At 40.8% G+C, this 20,919-nt stretch overlaps 1 protein-coding gene across 4 annotated transcripts in view; it reads left to right on the plus strand.

Moving 5' to 3' along the window:
- Window positions 1-20,919, plus strand: part of tbc1d22a (TBC1 domain family, member 22a) — a 148,038-nt gene that overhangs the window by 95,455 nt on the left and 31,664 nt on the right. For all 4 annotated transcript variants that reach the window (XM_027151450.2, XM_027151453.2, XM_027151454.2 and 1 more), the window contains one exon: window positions 17,680-17,807. In XM_027151450.2, the coding sequence (XP_027007251.1) occupies window positions 17,680-17,807 (128 nt within the window). The remainder of the gene's footprint in view (window positions 1-17,679; window positions 17,808-20,919) is intronic.

Here is a 20,919-nt window from a genome sequence, read left to right on the forward strand (position 1 = left end):
GTACTGCTTGTGTAAGCATGGTTTCAGTTTTCCCACTGAATACGTTATACTGGATATTTTACCATCACGTTAGGCCAGAGATCCTGTCTTATCTTAGCCTCATGAGATGTTTACCACTCTTGCTTGGCTTAGAGTCTGGAGAAATGGTTTGTTCACACTCAAGGATGCTTTATGTGATTTGCCAGCATCCAGCTGTTGTTAAAGCCTGAAATGCCATAGTAAATGTCCAGCTGCTGGATTGCACAAGGTCATACATCCAGGGCAGTTTCATGGAATCTTTAAAAACCGGGCTTAGCTTACTGACAGGCTTGTGAAATTATATAGTGTTATAACCCATGTCAAATAAAACACAATGCTCTATGCTGTTATAGGAAAAGAATCAATGACACGGTGGTGGAGAGGGACGCAGAGCTCCTGTTGTCATCCAGGCGATTATGTTACTATAACAGGGGGTCCTTATGTTTTATTCCTCTTGTACCACGATACTCCATTGTTAAACTACACATATTTGTAACTGTTTTTTTTTTTTTGTTGTGGAAAAACTGTCCTGTTATCATGTTATAAGAGCAGTCATTCCCTCAGCAGGCTTCGTCGAGCACGGTGTTCAGTTCAGTTGACGGCACTTTTTTTTTTTTTTCCTTTCCTTTATCCTCTTTATCTCCTAATGAAATCTAATTTGACTGAGTCAGATTGGATGGGGATTTCTGGTCCACATCATGTAATCATTGCACTCGATTTAGTCCTGTGAGTCAGAGAACTATGGAACCTTACATATCAACTCCATTCACTCCAGAGATCTGCCTTGCGTTGCTGCCTCGAGTGAGATTCCTTCCTTGTCGTTCCTGCTTTCTTGCAGAGCTGCACACGTTCAGAGAGAAGTTAATGGAGTGAGGTCAAAAGGCACTTATCCCTGTAGTTGTTGCCTGTAAGCATTCTTTTCTCTCCCTCCCTCTAGCCCTCCTTCTCTTCATCCCATCATATGTCCTTCCATTCTTGCCCAAGGCTGTATCCTGCACTTAGTGTGTTGCCTCTGCACAGAATGCCTCTGAGCTGACACTGAATGTCTGTTCTTTTGGCTATTTTGACGTAATAAGGCCACTTATTAGTCACTCGTTATTTCCAAATCGCTCCATTGTGACGTCAGCCAGTGTGCGCTATTATCAGGCGTCACATTCCGCTTTGTACTGTTGTAGAGTGAATCAGTCAAGCAATTACATTTTCCCCTCAACTTTTACCTTTTTCACAAAGGGAGCTTCCCCACGGAGGTTAGACGAGTGCATTAGCACTGCTTCCCTTCCACCAGCTCTAATGAATCAGGGGCTAACAGCCTGAGGCTATGTGAGCTTGCTGAGGCCATGAGACTCTGATTATGGTCAGTGCTCGAAGCCCTTGATGTGCAAGCACACACGGTTTCAGACACCCACATCCATCACCATATGCCAGTATTGTGTCAGGTGAAGGTGGAGCGTGTTGGTCGAGCCCGACATGGCAGCCGCGGCCCATGGGCCACTAGTGGGATGTCACAGACGGCAACACGAGGCTCCGTAATATCTCCTTTCCTGCCTTGCACCTCTTTCCCTCACTGTGTTCCACCTCTCTCAGTGAACACTGATGCACACAGCTGTTCAGCCGCAGATGCGTGGTTCAGATGCTGACACCACACTTTGTAATAGCCCTGGCACCTGCTTCTGATTGAGAGAGAATGCAGTCAGGTGTTTTGGTGCAGGAAAATGACAACCTAACCAACCTCCCACATTTGTTTAGTCTCATATTTGAGACCATTCAGTTTGCAACTTTGTGCTGATTAAGAAGTTAAGGCAAACTGATTACAGATCAGAAGGTTGTGAGTTCAAATCCCACGTCCACCAAGCTGCCACTGCTGGGTCCCTGATCAAGTTCTTTAACCCTTAATTGCTCAGTTGTATAAAATGAGAAAAGATGTATCTCAAAAATATTGAAATATACGTCACTGTTCTGCATCCATGTCATTCAGTATGCCTGTTAAGACCGCCATACCTCACCTAGGACACCGCAGTGGCATATTTTTTTGCACAATAACATTTGTTCCCTTTTGTACCGGTATATCTAGATGCATGTCAGTACACTTCATCAGTTCAGTGCTGCAGAGTCGAGCTGTTTCGTGTGTGCATTTAGGTTTTGTCGGTGAGGTGCTTGAGAAGAATTGATATTATAAAATGGCCGTGATTACTATGCAGGTAAATTGCACCCATTTGCAAACTACTTCTCCATCTTGAGAGCAGTTTTCCGCTGAGGATTTTCTCTTGATTGTGATATAACTGAGGTTAGCTTAAAAAAAAGAAAAGAAAAAAAAATCACGCATACTGAAAAACAGAAATTTATAGACTGGCTTTCAAGTTGTAGATTATACTATTATATATGGTGTTCTGGAAATGTAAGAGATTCAGTGGTCTCGTAAACCACTGAGATTAGGATTTTTTTGTCAAGAGACACTTTACATTTACATTACAGTTTTTTGGTGCTTTGTCCTTGATCTTCTATTATTTCAGTAAAATTGACAGATGAGTCATTCCAAGAAAACCTTGTTAGTGTACTACGGTTTGGAACATTTGTCCTGAGGGGGAAAAAAACAAACCTTAAAACCAATGAAAAATTCTAAAAGTGCAACACAGATCGTTTAATATTCACTTTGCAGACCTCACAGTTCCTCTGACGCATCTCTTTCTATTGTGATCCAGGACAAAGCAGGCCAAGCGTAATGCACAGAGAAGCAGCTGATTTAAAAAGCTCTTTCTGTAGTCCATGTTAGAGTCGGTGAGTCACGGCCGCGGTGAGTCACGCTCAGAAGGAATTTAAGGCTGTGTTTGAAATTCGGACCCTCCCGAGGTTAAAGATTCACTCCGCTTTGCCCTTCGTCGTTCGGATATGTTTGCTCAGACCACTGTTTCCAGAAAGGTCATCTACTGTTCTGTAGCTCTTTCCCCTGCTGATCTTGCTGTAACAGAGCGCCTGGTCTGCAGTGGAGGCGTTGTGCAGATTTACAACACGCACTGAATTATACATCACGGGAGGATTGGCAGGAGCAGGCCGTTTGCTGTGTGAAAGGTGAACTTTAATGTCTGCATATGATCTTTCCTCCCTCTGTAAAGGATATGTAAAGATATATAGAATAGATACATAGAGCCCTAGAGTCTTGCTTGCATTTTCAGGGGGATTAAAGGTCTACCCGAGACTACAGCAGAACGCTCATACTCCTGTCGTTCAGCTGTTTGGCCCTCTGAAGGTCAAGGGATGAGCTTTCACCATATGAATAGTTAAAGGTTTTTAATTGTGTTAATTAAACGTATTCTGTTCCACAGCACTGCTGACTTCTCAGATTTCACCAGACAGAAGTTTTAGTTTCATTTGGACAGTCATGCAGGCTGCAAGGTTCTCATTCTAATACATTGTCACTTTGACATACTTACAGCAAATCTTTGCATTATCGGTAACATGACAAGCTAAACTTTTTATGTTATTACCAAATATCGAAGAGCGCGAAAGAAGAAAAGCGTAGCTGTTTGTAGCAGGTGTAATGTCAGAGATGCTTGTATCATGGCTTTGAAAAAAATTGTGTAAGTACAGTAACTACAAACATTTAAAAATACAATACACTACAATCAACGCTCTGATTTAGCCGCATTAGCGCGTTCCACCGACTCGCCATTGATTATTTTCCTCTTCCAGAGCATGAAGTGTCTTATTCCTTACAAAGCTCCGTGTCAAAATCCACAAACTCGTTTCTATTAAAATAACTACTACAGGGACATTAGCAGTTAGTATCAATGCACTTTTTTACGGTAAGCTGTAATGTGGTTAAACGATACATGGTGTGTTACCATAAAAGTGAACCGCAGCTTCTGACATGTTACATTACTATAAATATATAGTAAGGAAGTTTCCTTAATTTTTATTTGCTATCCACTTTCCACTGAAGGGCATTCTGTGTTTTTTTAGCCTTACGGAAAAGAGCTGCTTTTTTATGCCTGAGCTGATGGATTGCTTGTATTTTAGTATAGATGGCTGTCTCTTAAGGGAACCATAAGGCAGATGGCTTTCTGGGCGCTCACTGTGTACTACTAAGCTTATCGCTATTGTGCGTCACCGCAGGCAGACTCATCAGGTTTTGCACAGTGTGCGTTTTGCAAGTACCATTCTGAGACTCTATATATCATAACTTAAAACGAGGAGCCGGTGGAATTTGTCAGGGCTTTCTGCTACACGGCGTCATTATCAAGGCAATAAAACACAAATATCTATCCGTGTAATGCACTTTCCTAGAAAAGCAGAACTACTGGAATTAACCTTCAGCATGCGCTCTTAAAAATGTATTTGGTGCAAATTGGGTCTCTCACCTCCTCGTCTGTGGCTGGTGCGAGGATCAGCGTCAATCTGCCGTATCTTGTAAATATACGTGACCCCTTGCTGGGATGATTACTGATAGATTTCCTGGCTTCATCATGATCTCCTGTCTGGCTTGTGGCTTTTGCCTCCCCTAACCACACACACACACACACACACACACACACACACACACAGCTGGAAATGGTTGATGGTGAGATCACACCAGATCACCCTTTCAAACGGACCATATCGATTTTTTTCCTCACCAGTGCGCCATTTTAATCCGGCTGCCTATTTCCTTCCGGTGACTCTATCTTAAGTTTTAATGAACTGCCTGCACCTCAAAAGCGCCTGGAGTTCTTTCATAAGCCTTTCAAACTCTACCAGTTGTATTGAAAGTGAAGTTTCCATTTCCTCACCGTGCGTTTTAATAAAATGTAGGTGTGAATTACCCCTGTGCAGACTCCCATAGCTCTGATCCAATTAAAAATATCTTAACATATAGATCTCTGCTGGTGGAACAGACTAGAATAATCCCTTCATACACGACTTTTGTTGACACTTCACATTGCTTTTTTTTTTTTTTTTGATGATTAATTTTCATGTTGCTTCAAGGACTACAAAGGGTCATGTGGACTACTAAAACTGCATGCAGCAATAATTAAGGTTGCTACTTCAGTCGCTTTTAGTCACCGCTAATATAGATACACTCGTGATTTATTTTATGCAGTTATTTAGATAGCCAATCACGTGGAAGCGGCACAGTGCAAAAAAAAAAAACAAGTAAACAAGAGCTTCAGGAAAAAGTGTGATATCGGTAACTGCGCCATGCATGTTTGCTGATCTCCTGAACATTTCACACACAACAGTCTCGAGAGTTTAGCACTGAAATCGCTGAGAGAGAGAAGGTTCTGTGAGTAGAGATGACTTTTCAATCAAAGGGATCCGAGGAAAATGGCCAAAGTGGTCTGAGCTGAAAGTAAGTCTACTTACTTACTTAAATAATCACTCTTTGCAACCGCGGTGAGCCGAAAAGCATCTGTGAACACACAACAGAAAAAGACAACGATTACAAGTTCCACTCCTTTCAATCAGCCAAGAACGAGTAAAAATATTCAGGATTTTTGGGTGACCAGGATTTTATTTAGACCTTAAAGCTACAGATAGAGTAGAGACTTTGCTTGTGTGGGTTTGCTAGGAATGTCAGAAACAGTGTTTTTAAGTTTATGGGTTTGGTCTCTCACTTGCAAGTGAAGTGTCTGGAACTAAATTAGGAGACGGGGAGATCGGCTGGATGTGACCTTCATGGGCCACCACCGAGATTATTAAGACAGAAGATAGGGAGAGAGTTAGATGGCGTTGGAGCCCCAGGCATTAAACATTTTATGAAGCTTCAGTAAAAGCACGTCACATCATCCTCGTTTACATAAGAGTAGAATGGATTAGCTTGTGCATTGCTTGCCGATTACACCTCATAATCACTTTTAAACTTCCTGGCACACAGTCCTGACTCACCAAGCCTCTTCGTCTCCTCCTTTACTGTGAGTTTGCCTCTGCCTTGTGCTACTCCTCCCAGCATGCACTGGGCTCTGACCTACACTAGCCGGCGAGAAGAGCAAGATCAATGTCCATACTCCCTGCTCCTGATAAGCTGCAGATTCATTGCTTTTCAGCAGCCTCTGTCATCTTTCAGAGCCTTTAATAGTGGGGCGGGCCTGGAAATGAAAACGCTGCTCCAATTAAAATCAACACATCGGGGATAGCACATCGCTGAATAAATAAGGACGATGAATCAAACAGGCAGTCACCTTCAGTTTGGTGAGGACAGCACAGGACAAAGTCACTTCTCTCCTTCAGGGCAAACTCTACTTTTTATTTCGCTTAAAGAAGCTTTTTGTAAAGGTGAAGCCAGACTTCTGTGAACACAATTATCTGCTGAATCATTAAAACATTTCACATTTATGCTTTAGCTCTCTGTGCACAGTGAGGCATAAATGTTCCTGACAGCAGGTAGTAAATGTTTGTAAGATTTTAGCACATTGTTCTCTGCAGTCTGCTGCTCGCCTTGCCTGAATTCTGAGCTGCAGTTTGTGTAGGTATAAATTGAGCCGGTCACTTAAAGCCCTGCTCCACTGAACCTACGTAAGTACTGCAGCCTCAGGGCTCTGTGTGTCCACTGTGTAGGCATCACTTCAGTCTGTGGTGACTTCATAGTGACGTTCTAGTCAAAAATCAACATCGATCATGTTGACATTAAACCCAGCATATTACATTAGTCATTAAAATTGTTTGTGTGTGTGTGTGTGTGTGTGTGTGTGTGTGTGTGTGTGTGTGTGTGTGTGTGTGTGTGTGTGTGTGTGTGTGTTCGTTCTGATGTAGACAACTAGTAATCTTCAGATATAACTTTGTGATAGTAAATATATTCTTCCCTTCCAGTCCCTGTCTGTTCTTTTCTCTCCATCTCCTTTCCTTTCCTGTCCCTGCCCCCCCCATTGTCTGTCCATGTCCTTCCATGTCTCTCCCTCTTCTTTCCCGTTCCTTCTCTCTCTACATGTCCCTTCCTTCTCCCTTTTTTCCCCTCTCCGTTTCCACCTCTCCCTTCCCATCTCATTTCTTCCCTTCCCTCTCCATCTATCTCTTTCTGTCTCTCTTTAAATTTTACACATTTTTAGACTTTATTATTCTTAAGGCTTTTCTTTTGCACTTTTCTTTGCACTTTATTGCTCTTACTCACAGATGTTTTTTGTTGTTGTTGTTTTGTAAGCTCATATTGATCATTTCAGAAATTTTCAAACCTGCAGTTCACGGTGTGGGATATAATGTAATTAACAGTGTGTTATAATGGCCTCCTGCTGCTCCAGCGACAGGATCCCACGCTCTCGTTTCCGCCAACCAGGTTCAGTTTCCGAGCAGTACCGATAAGTTAACTCTCAGTGCCGGATAAAACAGGAGGGATGCATCAGGAAGGGCATCCGGCGTAAAAACCTGTGCCAAATCTAATATGCGGACCACATGATCCTCTGTGGCTACCCCGAACAGGGAGCAGCCAAAAGAAGAAAAAAAAAGATAAAAAAAAAAAGCGTGTTATAATAAGAGCATACTGTGCGCGTGTATGTGTGTGTGTGTATGTGTGCTTGTATATGTGAGTCTATGTGTGTGTGTGTGTGTGTGTGTGTGTAACGGGCCTCTGCAGAATGATGTAATTAAAGAAACTGAACAAAACCAGAGTGAAGTGACAGTGCGAGTTTATTGCAGCTATAAGTAATAAGTAATAAAGATCTGGACTACTGCACGGTGTCTTTTCCACGAGCTGTTACCCTTCTACATCCAAATATTCATCTAACATTGCACACTTTTAACATAATCAAAAGTGTGTTATAATGAGAAGCTGTTGATGAGAGCTCACAAGCACTGCACACGGCTCCTGCAAGCAAACTCCCCCGAATTTGCTGGGTGTTTTATTTATTTTATTTTTTTTTTCTTCTTCTTTTTTTTTTTCTTATCTCCTTGTTTTGCATGAATACGCTGGAGTTCATCAGCATGTAGATTGCTAAAGGTAAATTTATGGAAATGAAGGCACAGCATGGTTTTGCTTTATTCATATGAGGCTGGAGTTTGTTAATGTTGCTTAGGAGCACACATTAACATTTTAAGCATCGTGAGAAATGAAGTGGGATCACTGTAACGAGGATGGACCAAGAGTCTCTCAGGCTTGACACTTTATCATGAGTACGTTCATTTAGATACGTTTTGCACGCTCCTTCAAGTGGTGTGCCACGTTAATAATCCGGGGTCAAGTTGATAAGGGTTTGTGGGTTTAACCATATGTAATGTTATGGACTGTCTATAGATTGACAGCTGCTTATAATAGATAATTACTAGTATACACCAAAATAACTAACAATTATTCTTCAATTCTGGGCGACTAAGTAAACTGAAATTAAACAAATTAAATTACACACATAATATTTTACTCAACCTCCCAAGCCCTAAAACAGAAGAAGAGAAATCTGCATCTACATTCACACAGCTACATTTACACAGGGTCGAAGTTAAGCTGGATGATGGACACCATGGACAAGGGAGACTCTCACACCCATTCATACACTCCGGACAATTTAGAGATGCCAATCAGCCTACAAGGCATGTCTTTGGACTGATGGAGGAAACCTGACTACCCCGAAGAAACCCCTGAATCACAGGGAGAACATACACACTGGGCAGAGACAGGAATCAACCTCCTACCCTAGAGGTGTGAGGCAAATGTGCTAACCAGTAAGCCACGTACCAAAAATCTAAAACAAAATAGTTAGTACATTGTATTTCCACAGTATAAAGCTACTCCGACAGATATAGACAGGGCATCCCCGTGTAACCGCTGACGACACTCAGTGTGCCGCAGCAGAGTGAGAGACAGAAAACAAACCCTACAAGCACATAGCATATTACGACAGACTGGCGTAACACCAGCCTTCTGACACGGTGACAAATGTCATCTCTGCAACCCTGAAGGAGAGACATGCAATATTTCAGCACTGCTAGTGTGGCAGATATTTAGTGCATAAATCCAGTTACAGTAACACCCTCATAAAGTTATCAGAACACTCACAAATAGAAACACATCTATGGATCTGCATGCACTGAAAACAGGAATATGTGCATGATTTATTCAGTCCCTGCTCTCAGTACACTCACAAAAGCTCAACACAACTCCAACAGCTCCACACAACACAACTCACAGCTTTCACTACCAGTTCAAGTTTGTGTGTGTGTGTGTGTGTGTGTCTGTGTGTGTGTGTGTGTCTGTGTGTGTGGTGCACAATCCACCCACTTGTTGTCCCCCCCCCCTCTCTTTAAAAAAAAAAAAAAAACAATTTTATTTATTTTAAAATTGTAACCTTTTTTCCTGTTAAATTCGAGTTATTAAAAGTAAAAGTCCCCCCCCTCCCTCTCTCTCTTTCTCTCTCTCTCTCTCTCTTTCTCTCTCTCTCTTTCTCTCTCTCTCTCTCTCTCTCTCCTGCTCTCTCTCCTGCTCTCTCTCTTTCTCTCTCTCTCCCTCTCTCTCTCTCCCTCTCTCTCTCTCTCCCTCTCTCTCTCCCTCTCTCTCTCTCTCTCCCGCGCTCTCTCTCTCCCGCTCTCTCTCTCTCAAGCCCCCCCCCTCTCTTCTCTCTCCCGCTCTCTCTCTCTCAAGCCCCCTTCTCCCTCCCCCCCCCTCTCTCCCTCTCTCTCTCTTTTTCCCTCTCTCCCTCTCTCTCCCTCTCTCCCTCTCTCTCTCTCTCTCTCTCTCTCTCTCTCTCATATTACTGTCATTACTGAAAGCACAAAGAGTCACAAATAAGTGGACTGGTGGTAATGAGCTCTGCCTCCTTTCCGTACACAGCGGCACATGACCATGCTCTTGCTGCCACAATTCCCTTCATTGTTGCTTCTGTTGTGTCTTCTGTTGTGAAGTGAAAGCAAGGGAAGAGGTTAAATCCATGACCCCGTTACTACGGAGTAAACAATATTGTATAGCAGAATATCTTTAGAAACTGTGTGCAATAGCAAAACCTCACCAGTTTCCTCAGTCACCTACAACACTATTACAGTTTCTGAGAGCTGCATTGGATATAATTGGAATTTACATAAAAACCAAACAAATGTTTTACCACATTTTATGTAAATCATATTATCTTTACCTTTATGTAACACGTGTATATACTGTATCATATAATGTTAATAATATTACTTTCTTTTATAACATTTGATGTGACGGGGATTCATTTTTTTTAACGATCCACAATATGGAAACATATGATTATGTACGGTTTAGTCATTTAGTACTAGTTTGGTCTTTTTTTCATGATATTGCATCAATTTACATTTACAGCATTCGGCAGACTTCCTTATACAGAGTGACGTACATAAGTGCTTAAATCTCTAGCATTGAATCATTAATGCTGGCTAACTAGGTTACATACTTAAGATACCATGAGTTTAAAACTTTTGTTCAAAGTTACAATGAAAAAGTGTCAAAGGTTGTGGGTTTTTTTTTTTTTTTTTTTGAAATGCAAAAGATAGGGAAAGAAGTGCTAGTTGAAGTGTTTCCTGAATAAGCAGGTCTTCAACCGCCGCTTGAAAATAGCCAGTGACTCAGCTGTCCGGACCTCTAGGGGAAGTTCATTCCACCACTTTGGTGCCAGAACAGAAAAGTTGTTAAAAGATTATTTCTATGTGGAGACATGAATCATCAGCTACAAGTCACATAATTTTTCTTTTCTGTAAATCTGAAGTTTTGTGAAATCCCCATTGGAAATCTGGAAAGCAGCCAAAAAGAATGATTATTTATCTATGGCTAATGGCTAATGGCTAATATTCAAAGCCATCACACATTTTCTTTCAGGAACTTATTACCTTTAACCTTTGGTAAAATTTTAACCTATTGTATAGAATTTATAAAGCTTATTTATCACACAGTTAATGAAATGCGTTTGAAATCCACAAATAGTTCAGCTTCAAATTGTATTCCTCAGATATAAAACAGAGACAGTGAGACATGTAGTGAAACGCTTGTACGGCTGTCTTCCCATCAGAGAGAGTTAAACAAGAATGAACTGAATTGTGCAGTAGTTTTCAGCACAGTTCTGAGGTAGTGCAGTTATAGTTCTGTAGAGAATACAATAAAAATGTCAACATTTGTGTATAGTAAAATGTGTACAGGATAAATCTCAATGCATGGAACTTTTACTCGGAACTCATTATATAGACCTCGGAACTCAGAATTCCAAACACAGTACTCGGAATTCCGAACGTGGAACTCAAAATCAAGAACTCTGTACATAGATCACAGAATTCCCGACTCTGAATTCAGTATCTTGAACTCAGAAATAAGAATTTAGTACATGGAGCTTTGTATTCCAAACTGGAAACTTGGAATTTAGAGCTTGGAACAATATATGAGAGTTATATGACAATATAGGAGCAAACGTGCACTGTCATGATAATCTATCCGTGTGTGTGTGTCAGTTTTTAGTATAGAAAATCACCGTATGAGCCATCTTCCTCACTCTCGCTATGTCTGTGTCCTTCATTCTTCCTCATGCTGCCTGCTTCCTTTCCACTGTGACATTTTCCAAAAGAACCGCCTCGATTTAAGGCACTGTATTTGTGTCTCAAACAAAATCGGGGGAAAAAGCTCCCGCTGTCATCTGCGTACCTCTAAATTCTGCCAGAAAGAGTGAACACCTTTTGATCAGAGTGCATGTGCTGGAGAGTTTGTGCAGGTGCTCTTCCTGTCTTTCTGTGTTTCTACATCAGAAGGTGTTCCTCCGGACGAAGCATGGCCGTGCTGCGAGAGCCAGGCTGCAGTGCAGTAACTTTATTTGTGAATGCAAGTCTAGTGGTCTGGAAGCAGCAGGCTGGTGCAGATGTAATTATGGGATGGATGGCAGGGAGCAGAAGTCACACAGAAGTCCACTGCTCAGCAGAAACATGCTGAGCACCTCACTTGTCTTTCTGTGATCTCTGACCTCGGTGTGTCCGCCCCCAACAGGAATTCTGTGTGTGTGTGTGTGTGAGAGAGAGAGAGAGAGAGAGAGAGAGAGAGAGAGAGCGCTTACAGAAATTGTAGTCATAGACTTTCTTAGGCAGGCTGTAAATGACCCTTTTTTGCTTTTTATTATATCCTAAAGCTGTATCCTGCTTTTTGTTGTGTGTATATATATATATATATTTTGTATATCAATATACACATACTGTATAAGACTATGTTCAGACCTTCAGCTTTGGTGATCTGGTCAATTACAAGACTCTGAAACATATAGCTGTTCTTTCATTTTCATACCTTTATGCATCTTCAGTGAATGAATTTTTCGGTTCTTGATGTTTTTTTAGAACCAGTTTCGTTTCTTTTCTGAATTACAAATAGCTTTCTAAAGTGTATTTAGTGCACTTTGTCTGCCTCTCTGACTGCATATGTAATGAATATAAAGACATTTATCTGTGTTTGGGGACCATTAAATAAATCCTGCACATGTAACTCAGTCATCTCAGTCATCACTACTGTCACCACCATGCAGAAATATTCACCTCTTCCAACAACAGCTTTACTTCACATGCGTTCGTGTGACACCTTAATTGCACACAGATGAGCTAATTATGACTTCTGTTGGCAAATGATATAGAAGTTTCATGGCAACGAGGGTGATTACTCTTCAGTCGGTTGTTTCTAAATATGTTTGCAAACAATATTGATTTTCATTGATCTTTAATATTATAGGCTCTTTTCTGTAGATTTGTGATATAGAATTCCAGGTAAGGTTGAAACTAGGGATGTACCGATACCACTTTTTCTCTTCCGATCCGATTCCGATACCGATCCGATACCCGTGTTCTACCTTTAAAACTAAAGAATGTATACAACTCGTTTAGTTATTAAGATTTATTTGTTTCTGGAAAAGAAATACAAAAATGCCCATTACTGTATGTAAAATGAAAACACAAGAAACCTTAAAAGTATTAATGCAGTAGCAAACAGTACTTTTAACAGTTAGTGGTATAACAATCTAAACCATATATACTGCAATTAAATTAATTACATTTCAATTTAATTATTTTCTTAAGAAAAGGCAATATTTTAAAGTTAATCTTATATTAGAACTCTTGAAACACAATGCAACATGTATTACACAGTAAACCTTGCACCCAAATGAGCGACATGTTTAACGCACTGAGGTAAAAGTTAAGGACGCCTGCTAAACTTGTCTGTCTGTCGCAGGCAGTTGTGCAACATATTTATATATAAGTGTATTTTTCTTATAAGTTCAAGCAATAGTTAGTTAATTGACATTAATCAACCACCACGGACAGGGGCGTCGGAAGTAAATAAAAAGTGGCCGTGTCCTGTCCCACACACATGGTTCCGACTCCCATGGATTTCAGGAAGCAGGAGGGTGGTCAATGCTGTAGGTAAAATGCGGAATGGAGTTTAATTTATTAGGGCATTCCTCAAGCGGAATGGATTCGAATGGTGGCACTCTGAAAAGTGCGATACCCATGACCACGGGTATCGGATTCGGATCGGTCACGGACCACCGATACCCGATCCACTTAAAATGCTTGGATCGGCGCCGATACCGATCCAAAATATCGGATCGGTACATCCCTAGTTGAAACACTGCCAAATGTGGAAAGGTTCAAGGGATAAATACTTATGCAAAAATCTCTGTTTGCCTGCTCTGTAATGGTTGCTTGGGCTGCATGAAGATGCATTAATGCATGCGCTTTTCGTGTATGACATCGTATGTATAATGTTTGGGTGCAGCCGTATAGTAGAGTTGGATGAATCATCAGTGAACTCATGATATTATCTGGATAGTGGACTATATTGTTACCCAGAGTGCACCAGAAATCCAGTACAACCATGCTATACGCTCTACTATCACACTACAGTAGCATTGTTTCTTTTTTCTTTTTTTCCAGCTCAAAGATTAATTCTCAGGATGCTAAGGCTTTATGTATAAATGAATTATTGACATGATGTTTAACAACCACTAAAGCCAACATGTACTTCGTCATAAATTTAATACAGGACATTGCTTTAATATTCCACTGGCTTGTTGCTAGGTAATGTGCAACGCTTGACGTGTAATGGTGGGTCAGGATGCCGTATTACTAGCCTCTGGATTCAGTCTGCTGTACTCTATTGCTTTATTTCAAGCTTTGGAAAGAAAATAGCCAATGTGTGATTAAGGGAGCAATTTTATGTATAGTAACAAATTGTTCAAATTGTGTATCTGGCCACCGCCATAATCTTTGTGAGTGAGGAGATGACAGTAATTTACAAAGTACGTCTCATACGGTTCTGATTATATGTGTATTTGGTGCTGTTCACTCGGATCGCTCCAGGCCAGGGGTGTCTAAATTTATCCACAACGGGCTGCTGTAGGTTCAAGCAGGAGCTACACCTGATTCCATCAGTTTAGTTGGTTGATTTTGGCTTTCAAAACGTTATGAGCTGTGGCTTCTGCTTTTCGCTGTTGGGAAAAAAAAACTTGCATCCACATCAACCCTGGATAACCTAGATAAGATCAGACACTCCTGCTCCATGTTTATAGATTGTTACTATGTGCTCCAATAATGCTGTCTTTCCTGTTAGGGGTCGTCACAGCGAATCATCTGTTTCCATCTAACTCTGTCCTCGGCATCCTCTACTCTCACACCAGTTACCTTCATGTCTTCTTTTAACACATCCATATATCTCCTCTTTGTCCTTCCTTTTGGCCTTATACCTGGCAGCTCCATCTCCAACATCCTTCTACCAATATAACCATTTCCGTCCTTTATTCATGTCCAAACCATCTCAATCCAGCCTCTCTGACCTTGTCTCCAAAGCAGCCAACCTGAGCTGCCCTTCAGATGTGCTTGTTCCTAATCCTGTCCATCCTCGTCACTCCTAAAGAGAACCTCAACATCCTCATCTCTGCCTCATTCTCCATCTCTGCCTCATCCTCCATCTCTGCCTCATATTCACGCTGATGATTTTCATGTTTAAGTTTGGCACGTTTTACACCAGATGCCCTTTATTCAACCCTCTCTATTTATCCGGGCCTGGGATCAGCACAGGAATCACTGGCTTGCAACCCCTGTGGCTCTAAAAATGCTGTAATTATCTACAGTTCCTAAACAGTCCCTTAAACAGCTTGATATAACTCAAGTGGAAGTGGTAGCTCAGTGGTTAAGATGTTGAACTACTGATCGAAGGTTTGTATATGTAAATCCCAGGACCACCAAGCTGCCAGTGCTCAGGCATTGAGCAGGGTTCTTAACCCTTAAGTTTAAGCTGTAAGTTTAAGAAAATTAGATCAAATGTCAGTCGCTCTGGATAAAGGTATCATCTAAATGCAGTAAATGTAAATATTAAATTGATTAAAGATGTTGTATTTATAAAAAAAAATAAGTTAATTAATTAATTAATTAATGGCCTGAGAGAGACAACTTGGTTTTAGCCTAACAATCGAGTTAATTAGTTTTTATATACCATTAATCCAGGGGCACAATATCTCAGCGATTACCATGTCAGCAAAACACCACTGGGGTTGTGGTTTTGATTTCTGCCTGTGCTCAGTGTTCTCAGTCCTGCTCTGTACTTCAGGGGTTTGCTCTGTGTACTCCAGTTTCTTCCCTCAGTCCAAAGACATGCTCTGTAAACCGATTGTCATGTCTACATTGTCCGTAGCGTGTGATCGGGTGTGTGAGGGTGTGCGCACACGTGTCCCCTGGGATGGACTCCAGTTTCCCCACAAAACTTTTAAGACTCCTGGTTGATGATCGGAGGATCAGGGTTCAAGCCCCGGCACTGCCAAGCTGTCACTGTTGGGCCCTTGAGCAAGGCCCTTAACCCTCTCTGCCCCAGTGGTGCTGTATCACGTCTGACCCTGTGCCCTGACCCCAACCTCCAAACTTGGGAAATGCGAAGAAAGAATTTCTCTGTGCTGTAATGTTCATGTGACAAAATATAGACGACGACTTCAGGAACCGAAAAGGGACGGATGGATTACTTTAATCTCATCGTACATTTTTCTACATTACTTAAAGGTCTTCACTGTGATGCTTATAAAGGCATGTGTGTTTGTTTTTAATGCTATTTTGGTCTGGCTTCCTCCCCTTGTATTGCCATTAGTAGGTTTCCCTGAGTATGTTCACCTGTTTCTTGTTTCCACTTGATTTATACCCTCCGTATTGCCGTATCTCTTTACGAAGGCTCACTGCGCGGTTGCATCAGTTTTGAGTTCACTGTTCTACACGTCTTGTTGTTTATGACCCCGCTCTTGTTTCTTGTTTTGTGAGTATGGATTCTTTCTCATTTAAACCTGTCTGCCTGTGTTCTGACCTTTTGATAATAATTCCCAGATTCTTTAATGCTGAGCGTTTCCCCTTGTGTACATGCATGCTGTACAGAATCGCAAAAATGTGTGTGTGCATAGTGCGTTAAATAACAGATTATTGGCTTTTCCTAAACTGCAGGTTTTCCTAAATCAGCTTCTTTAAGTTTAAAAATGTTGGATAAATTGGCAGCATTTAGGCTCATCAACACTAGCTGGTATATTTAGCAGTAATAGCAGACATGTGTGTGTGTGTGTGTGTGTGTGTGCGCGTGTGCGTGCGCACGCTCACTCTCTGTGATTTGCAGTGAGTCTATATGCAGTGCTAATGAGAATGAGTTGTTTATGTGAAGTGGTTTTAAGTGTGAATGACTCTGTGAAAGCAGGTGTGAAATCACACACCGCTGTTCTTCATGTCACAGCAAGGTGTGTGTGTGTGTGTGTGTGTGTGTGTGTGTGTGTGTGTGTGTGTGTGTGTGTGTGTGTGTGTGTGTGTGTGTGTGTGTGTGTGTGTGTAAGCGTACATCAGCCCTGTAACTCATGCATGTCATGTTATGCTTCTATCTGTGCTAAATCTGAATAAACACACCTGTCACACCCCTCACACTGACCGCTACACTGATGATCATCTCTAGCCTGCGTGTCACCAAACGATCCACATTGAGGAAGTGTTTAATGTAAAAATAATAACTGCATCATGTGGCTGTCATCAGTCCCATTTCATTTTAGCTCACTTCTAACTGGCTAACTTTACAAACAAAACATGTTTGCAGGACATTAACAGGAGAAACGTACAATTATTATAGTGTAACAAAAAAAAATAAGGTAACAGTAGAATAAAAAATAAAAATAGAATTATCTATAGAACCAAATGAAAAAATGTATAGAAAACACACCCATAGATATAAAATTTATTTAATCTGTGATAACATTTCCTAAACCGTTATTAACATCAGCACCATAAAATCCACCAAAATGTTCATTATTAAATAAAAATGTTTTGTCGAATTTGTTGAGCAGCATTAATAAGACAACGACAAAAGCTTGCAGATTGACCACGTTACTGAAAAACAGGAAAAGTAAACAGCCTCCATATAAACCATTGCTCTTGATGATCCACCCTACAGATCGGTTGTTACTATAGAAACAATACCATATTAGAAAGAAGACATTAATATAATCCTTCATCTAATAGAATTTTTAACCACCATATAAGCAAAATGTCATAATTTAATGTTAAAAAAGAAATACATCAACTAAAAATAAATATTACTAAAAATATCAATAGTATCTAATAATAAAAATAGTAATTGTCTCAAATAATAATCTTGAGTTCTTGCTAATGTCTATGCCCTTCGAAGGGCAATGTGGAGTGCTGTGTGAGTAGGCATCATCACGATCGTGACACTCTGTTCTATAGTTATATTAACGTGACTGTGTGTTTTGTTCTGTTTAGAGACGATACATCGGCACATGCACCACTACGAGGTGGAGTACTTGCAGTTCGCCTTCCGCTGGATGAATAACCTGCTGATGAGAGAGCTTCCTCTGCGCTGCACCATCCGACTGTGGGACACCTACCAGGTAACACATTACTATTGGCTGACGGAGCATGTAATTGTTAGTCCGTGGGTAATAGCGGCGACGGCATTTGGTTTCGTGTAGCGTCACTGATGGTTTAGGCGAATCCGGATTACAATAGTACTTATTACACACGACCTGCATTCATATGTGTGGAGCAATTAGGATACAGCTGCTCATGATGAACCGGATGAAAAAACACCATCGATCAGCTAAAAGAGACTTAACAGAGTTAATACACTTCTGTGTAAACACCAAGTGTGTAGGAGATAAAAATATAACGTTACACGTTTTTCGAAACAGTTTATTTAGTCGAATCAGGGGACTTTGTACAAAAAGTACTGTTTACTCTCTTCTAAACTAAGAGATTTAAAATCGTAGTTATTTTTCTCTTCTAGTTGCGGTCATGTCATTCTGACCACACCAGCATAATCCTGTAGCTGAAATTCTCACTATTTAGGATGTACAGTATGTTCCTTTCTTGAAATATAATGTTCTATGGGATAAATGACACTGTGTATGGGTTATTTAATATTTGAATATTTTGACCTACTGCATGGTTTAGTGGAGATGTGGAGGTTCACCTTCTTCAGGGGAATCTGTGATAACAAAGTAAAGAGACACGTTAGGGCATGGTACACTTTTTATACTGGCACACAGATGTTCTCTATCTTCCCTTCCGGCAGCCTTTTTATATTCCTCCTGATGAGCCGCGCACACCCGAGTCTCCTTGGCTTTTGTTGTAGTTGCAGTCCCTATCTGTGCTACTCGTAGCATGGCTGTCCTTGGGGCTGATGTTAAGCAAGAGGCTATTTGGGGAAATAATTACCATATCAGGGAAAGTCTCTACAAGCTCCAGTCTGTGTAGTACATTTTTTAATATTCGATGGCTCTTGTGTTTTCATCATTGTACAGAATAAATTCTTCTAAAGATCTAGCTTGAGGTTTGAGAGGTTAATGGACTACAAGAGGGAATACCTGATGCTCTGGAGTCATCGGATATGCAGGATTTCTGCTTCTTTGAAATAAACAAACTTTAATAATAAGGCTCCTGAGTGGCACGACAGAAAAGCATTCGAACTATTGCTCGGAGATCACGAGCTTGAATCCGAGAGAGTTAAATTGGCCACTCTCTGGGTGGATGTGATGACACTTTCTATCTCTTTCTGTCACTCACAGTGTCACTAGTCAGTTGCTGTGAGAGCTGTGAGCTCACACATGCAGAGGGAGCTGGGTAGTGATTTCCTCCAGGCGTGTTAGTTATACCACCCCGGGATCTAGTACGAGCAGCAGGTTAAATACTTGTCTTCAAAGTATTGCAGGACTACATGTCCTGGAGATGTGGTGGCCTTCACCCTCTCCGATTGGTGGCTGAGACTAAATTAGGCAGAAAATCATAGGGGAAAAAAAACTTTCAACATTTAATAATAAACAGCTTTATAAATTCTTAACATCATTTTGATTTGTTTCAGTTTTCAAGCAAATTCCACTTTTTATATCAGCACAGAAATGACACCAGAGGCTTTAGCGTGTGTAAATCTCCCTTTCTCTGAGTGAGCAATAGAGCAATAGAGCAGAGGGCTCTGAAAGGCCAGCTCCATTACTTTATAGCCGCTGTTCTTGAATTCTTGAATAAGTTACTCCCTTCAAGTTTTATATTGTTCTATTAATCCCTGCTTTTAATTGATGTAATTTGTCTATGTTGACCGACTGACCTCTTCTACAGAACTTGCAGCTCTGGGATAATGGAGCCGATATGTGTATCAGTGACTCTCGATTCAGCATACAAATTTTTACACTCCTTATATAACACACTAGTATTAAAGGACAGGTTTTAGCATCGGCGTTATTTCAGATGCACTCAACATGCAGCCAGTGTCTGAGCGGTCCGTAACGCATCACCGCCGTCGTTCTTTAACGCGGTTCGTTTGGAGCATGAAGACTCTGAGATTCTGTGCAGGTTAACGCCATGGTATTAGTCAAGAGAGACTGTTTATGCAGTAACCTCCGTAAATAACCACAGATTACTTATGATATAATGAATGATTGAAAACCTATCCATAAACCTTCAGGATATATCTGACCTTATCATGTAATCAATAGAATCTTCAAATTTAACGGCATGATATTTATATGATATTAAAAAATAAGTTGAATGTGTGTACATTTTATATTGCACACATTCCTACTGAGTGAGGGTTTTTTTTTGTGTGAAATATACCAATGGCTAAATATACAACTGTGTCCATGGATGGACTGAAGCAGGCAGTTTTTATTCATGAAACTGCAGTCAGAGTGAAATATAGCCATATACTGCTAAGTTTATGGGCCTAAGCTGCATAATGTAGCATAAATACTGTATTTTATAGAGTTTCTAGCGAGAAATAAACACACTCGTGTTCACACATTTGGTGTAATTGGTCACTGTAATTAACAGTGCAGTGGTGCTTCTGGTGGACAAAACGCTTGACAACTCGCCCCAACAGGAAGTACTGTAATGTACTATTGCATCACAAGGACTTCTTCACAGGAGAGTGGAAAAGCTGGTAGGTTTGAGAGATCCACTGCAATACCGCATGTCTTATTAGTAGGTAGACGTCTACAGTAGTTATTAAGACTTTAGTTGGTTATCATCAGCCAACTTGTTAACAGAAGTCCACTAGGAATTCCATGAATAAAAAATGCTTTCCATTTAACCTGAGACTTCCACCACATGGGAATAATGCCATTATAATTGGTTATATATCACATCCGTTATGATTTATGATTATTGATTATGAAACTTTTTATAAAACATTTTCTTTAGGCAAGAATTCTCTTACTTATTATTGTGAGGATAACCTTATTGATGGAGAAACCATGATGGGTTATAAACACAGAGTTGTGTTACTTTTTCTTTTCTAACACAGGGCTAGATGGAAAGTAATCTTGCTGTAGTTCAGGAGCGGCCAACCCGCGGCTCCCGAGCCGCATGCGGCTCTTTGCCCGGTTTCATGCGGCTCTTAAGTTCATACCAAAGTTTGTATTTGTGTCTTTTTAATATGCGTGTTCGCTTCGCTTGAGTTCAATACGGTATTTTCGTCAAACGCGCATGTGAGTGGGATGAAAACACCTC

Source organism: Tachysurus fulvidraco, chromosome 19, assembly GCF_022655615.1.
Source record: "Tachysurus fulvidraco isolate hzauxx_2018 chromosome 19, HZAU_PFXX_2.0, whole genome shotgun sequence".
Lineage (NCBI taxonomy): Eukaryota > Metazoa > Chordata > Actinopteri > Siluriformes > Bagridae > Tachysurus > Tachysurus fulvidraco.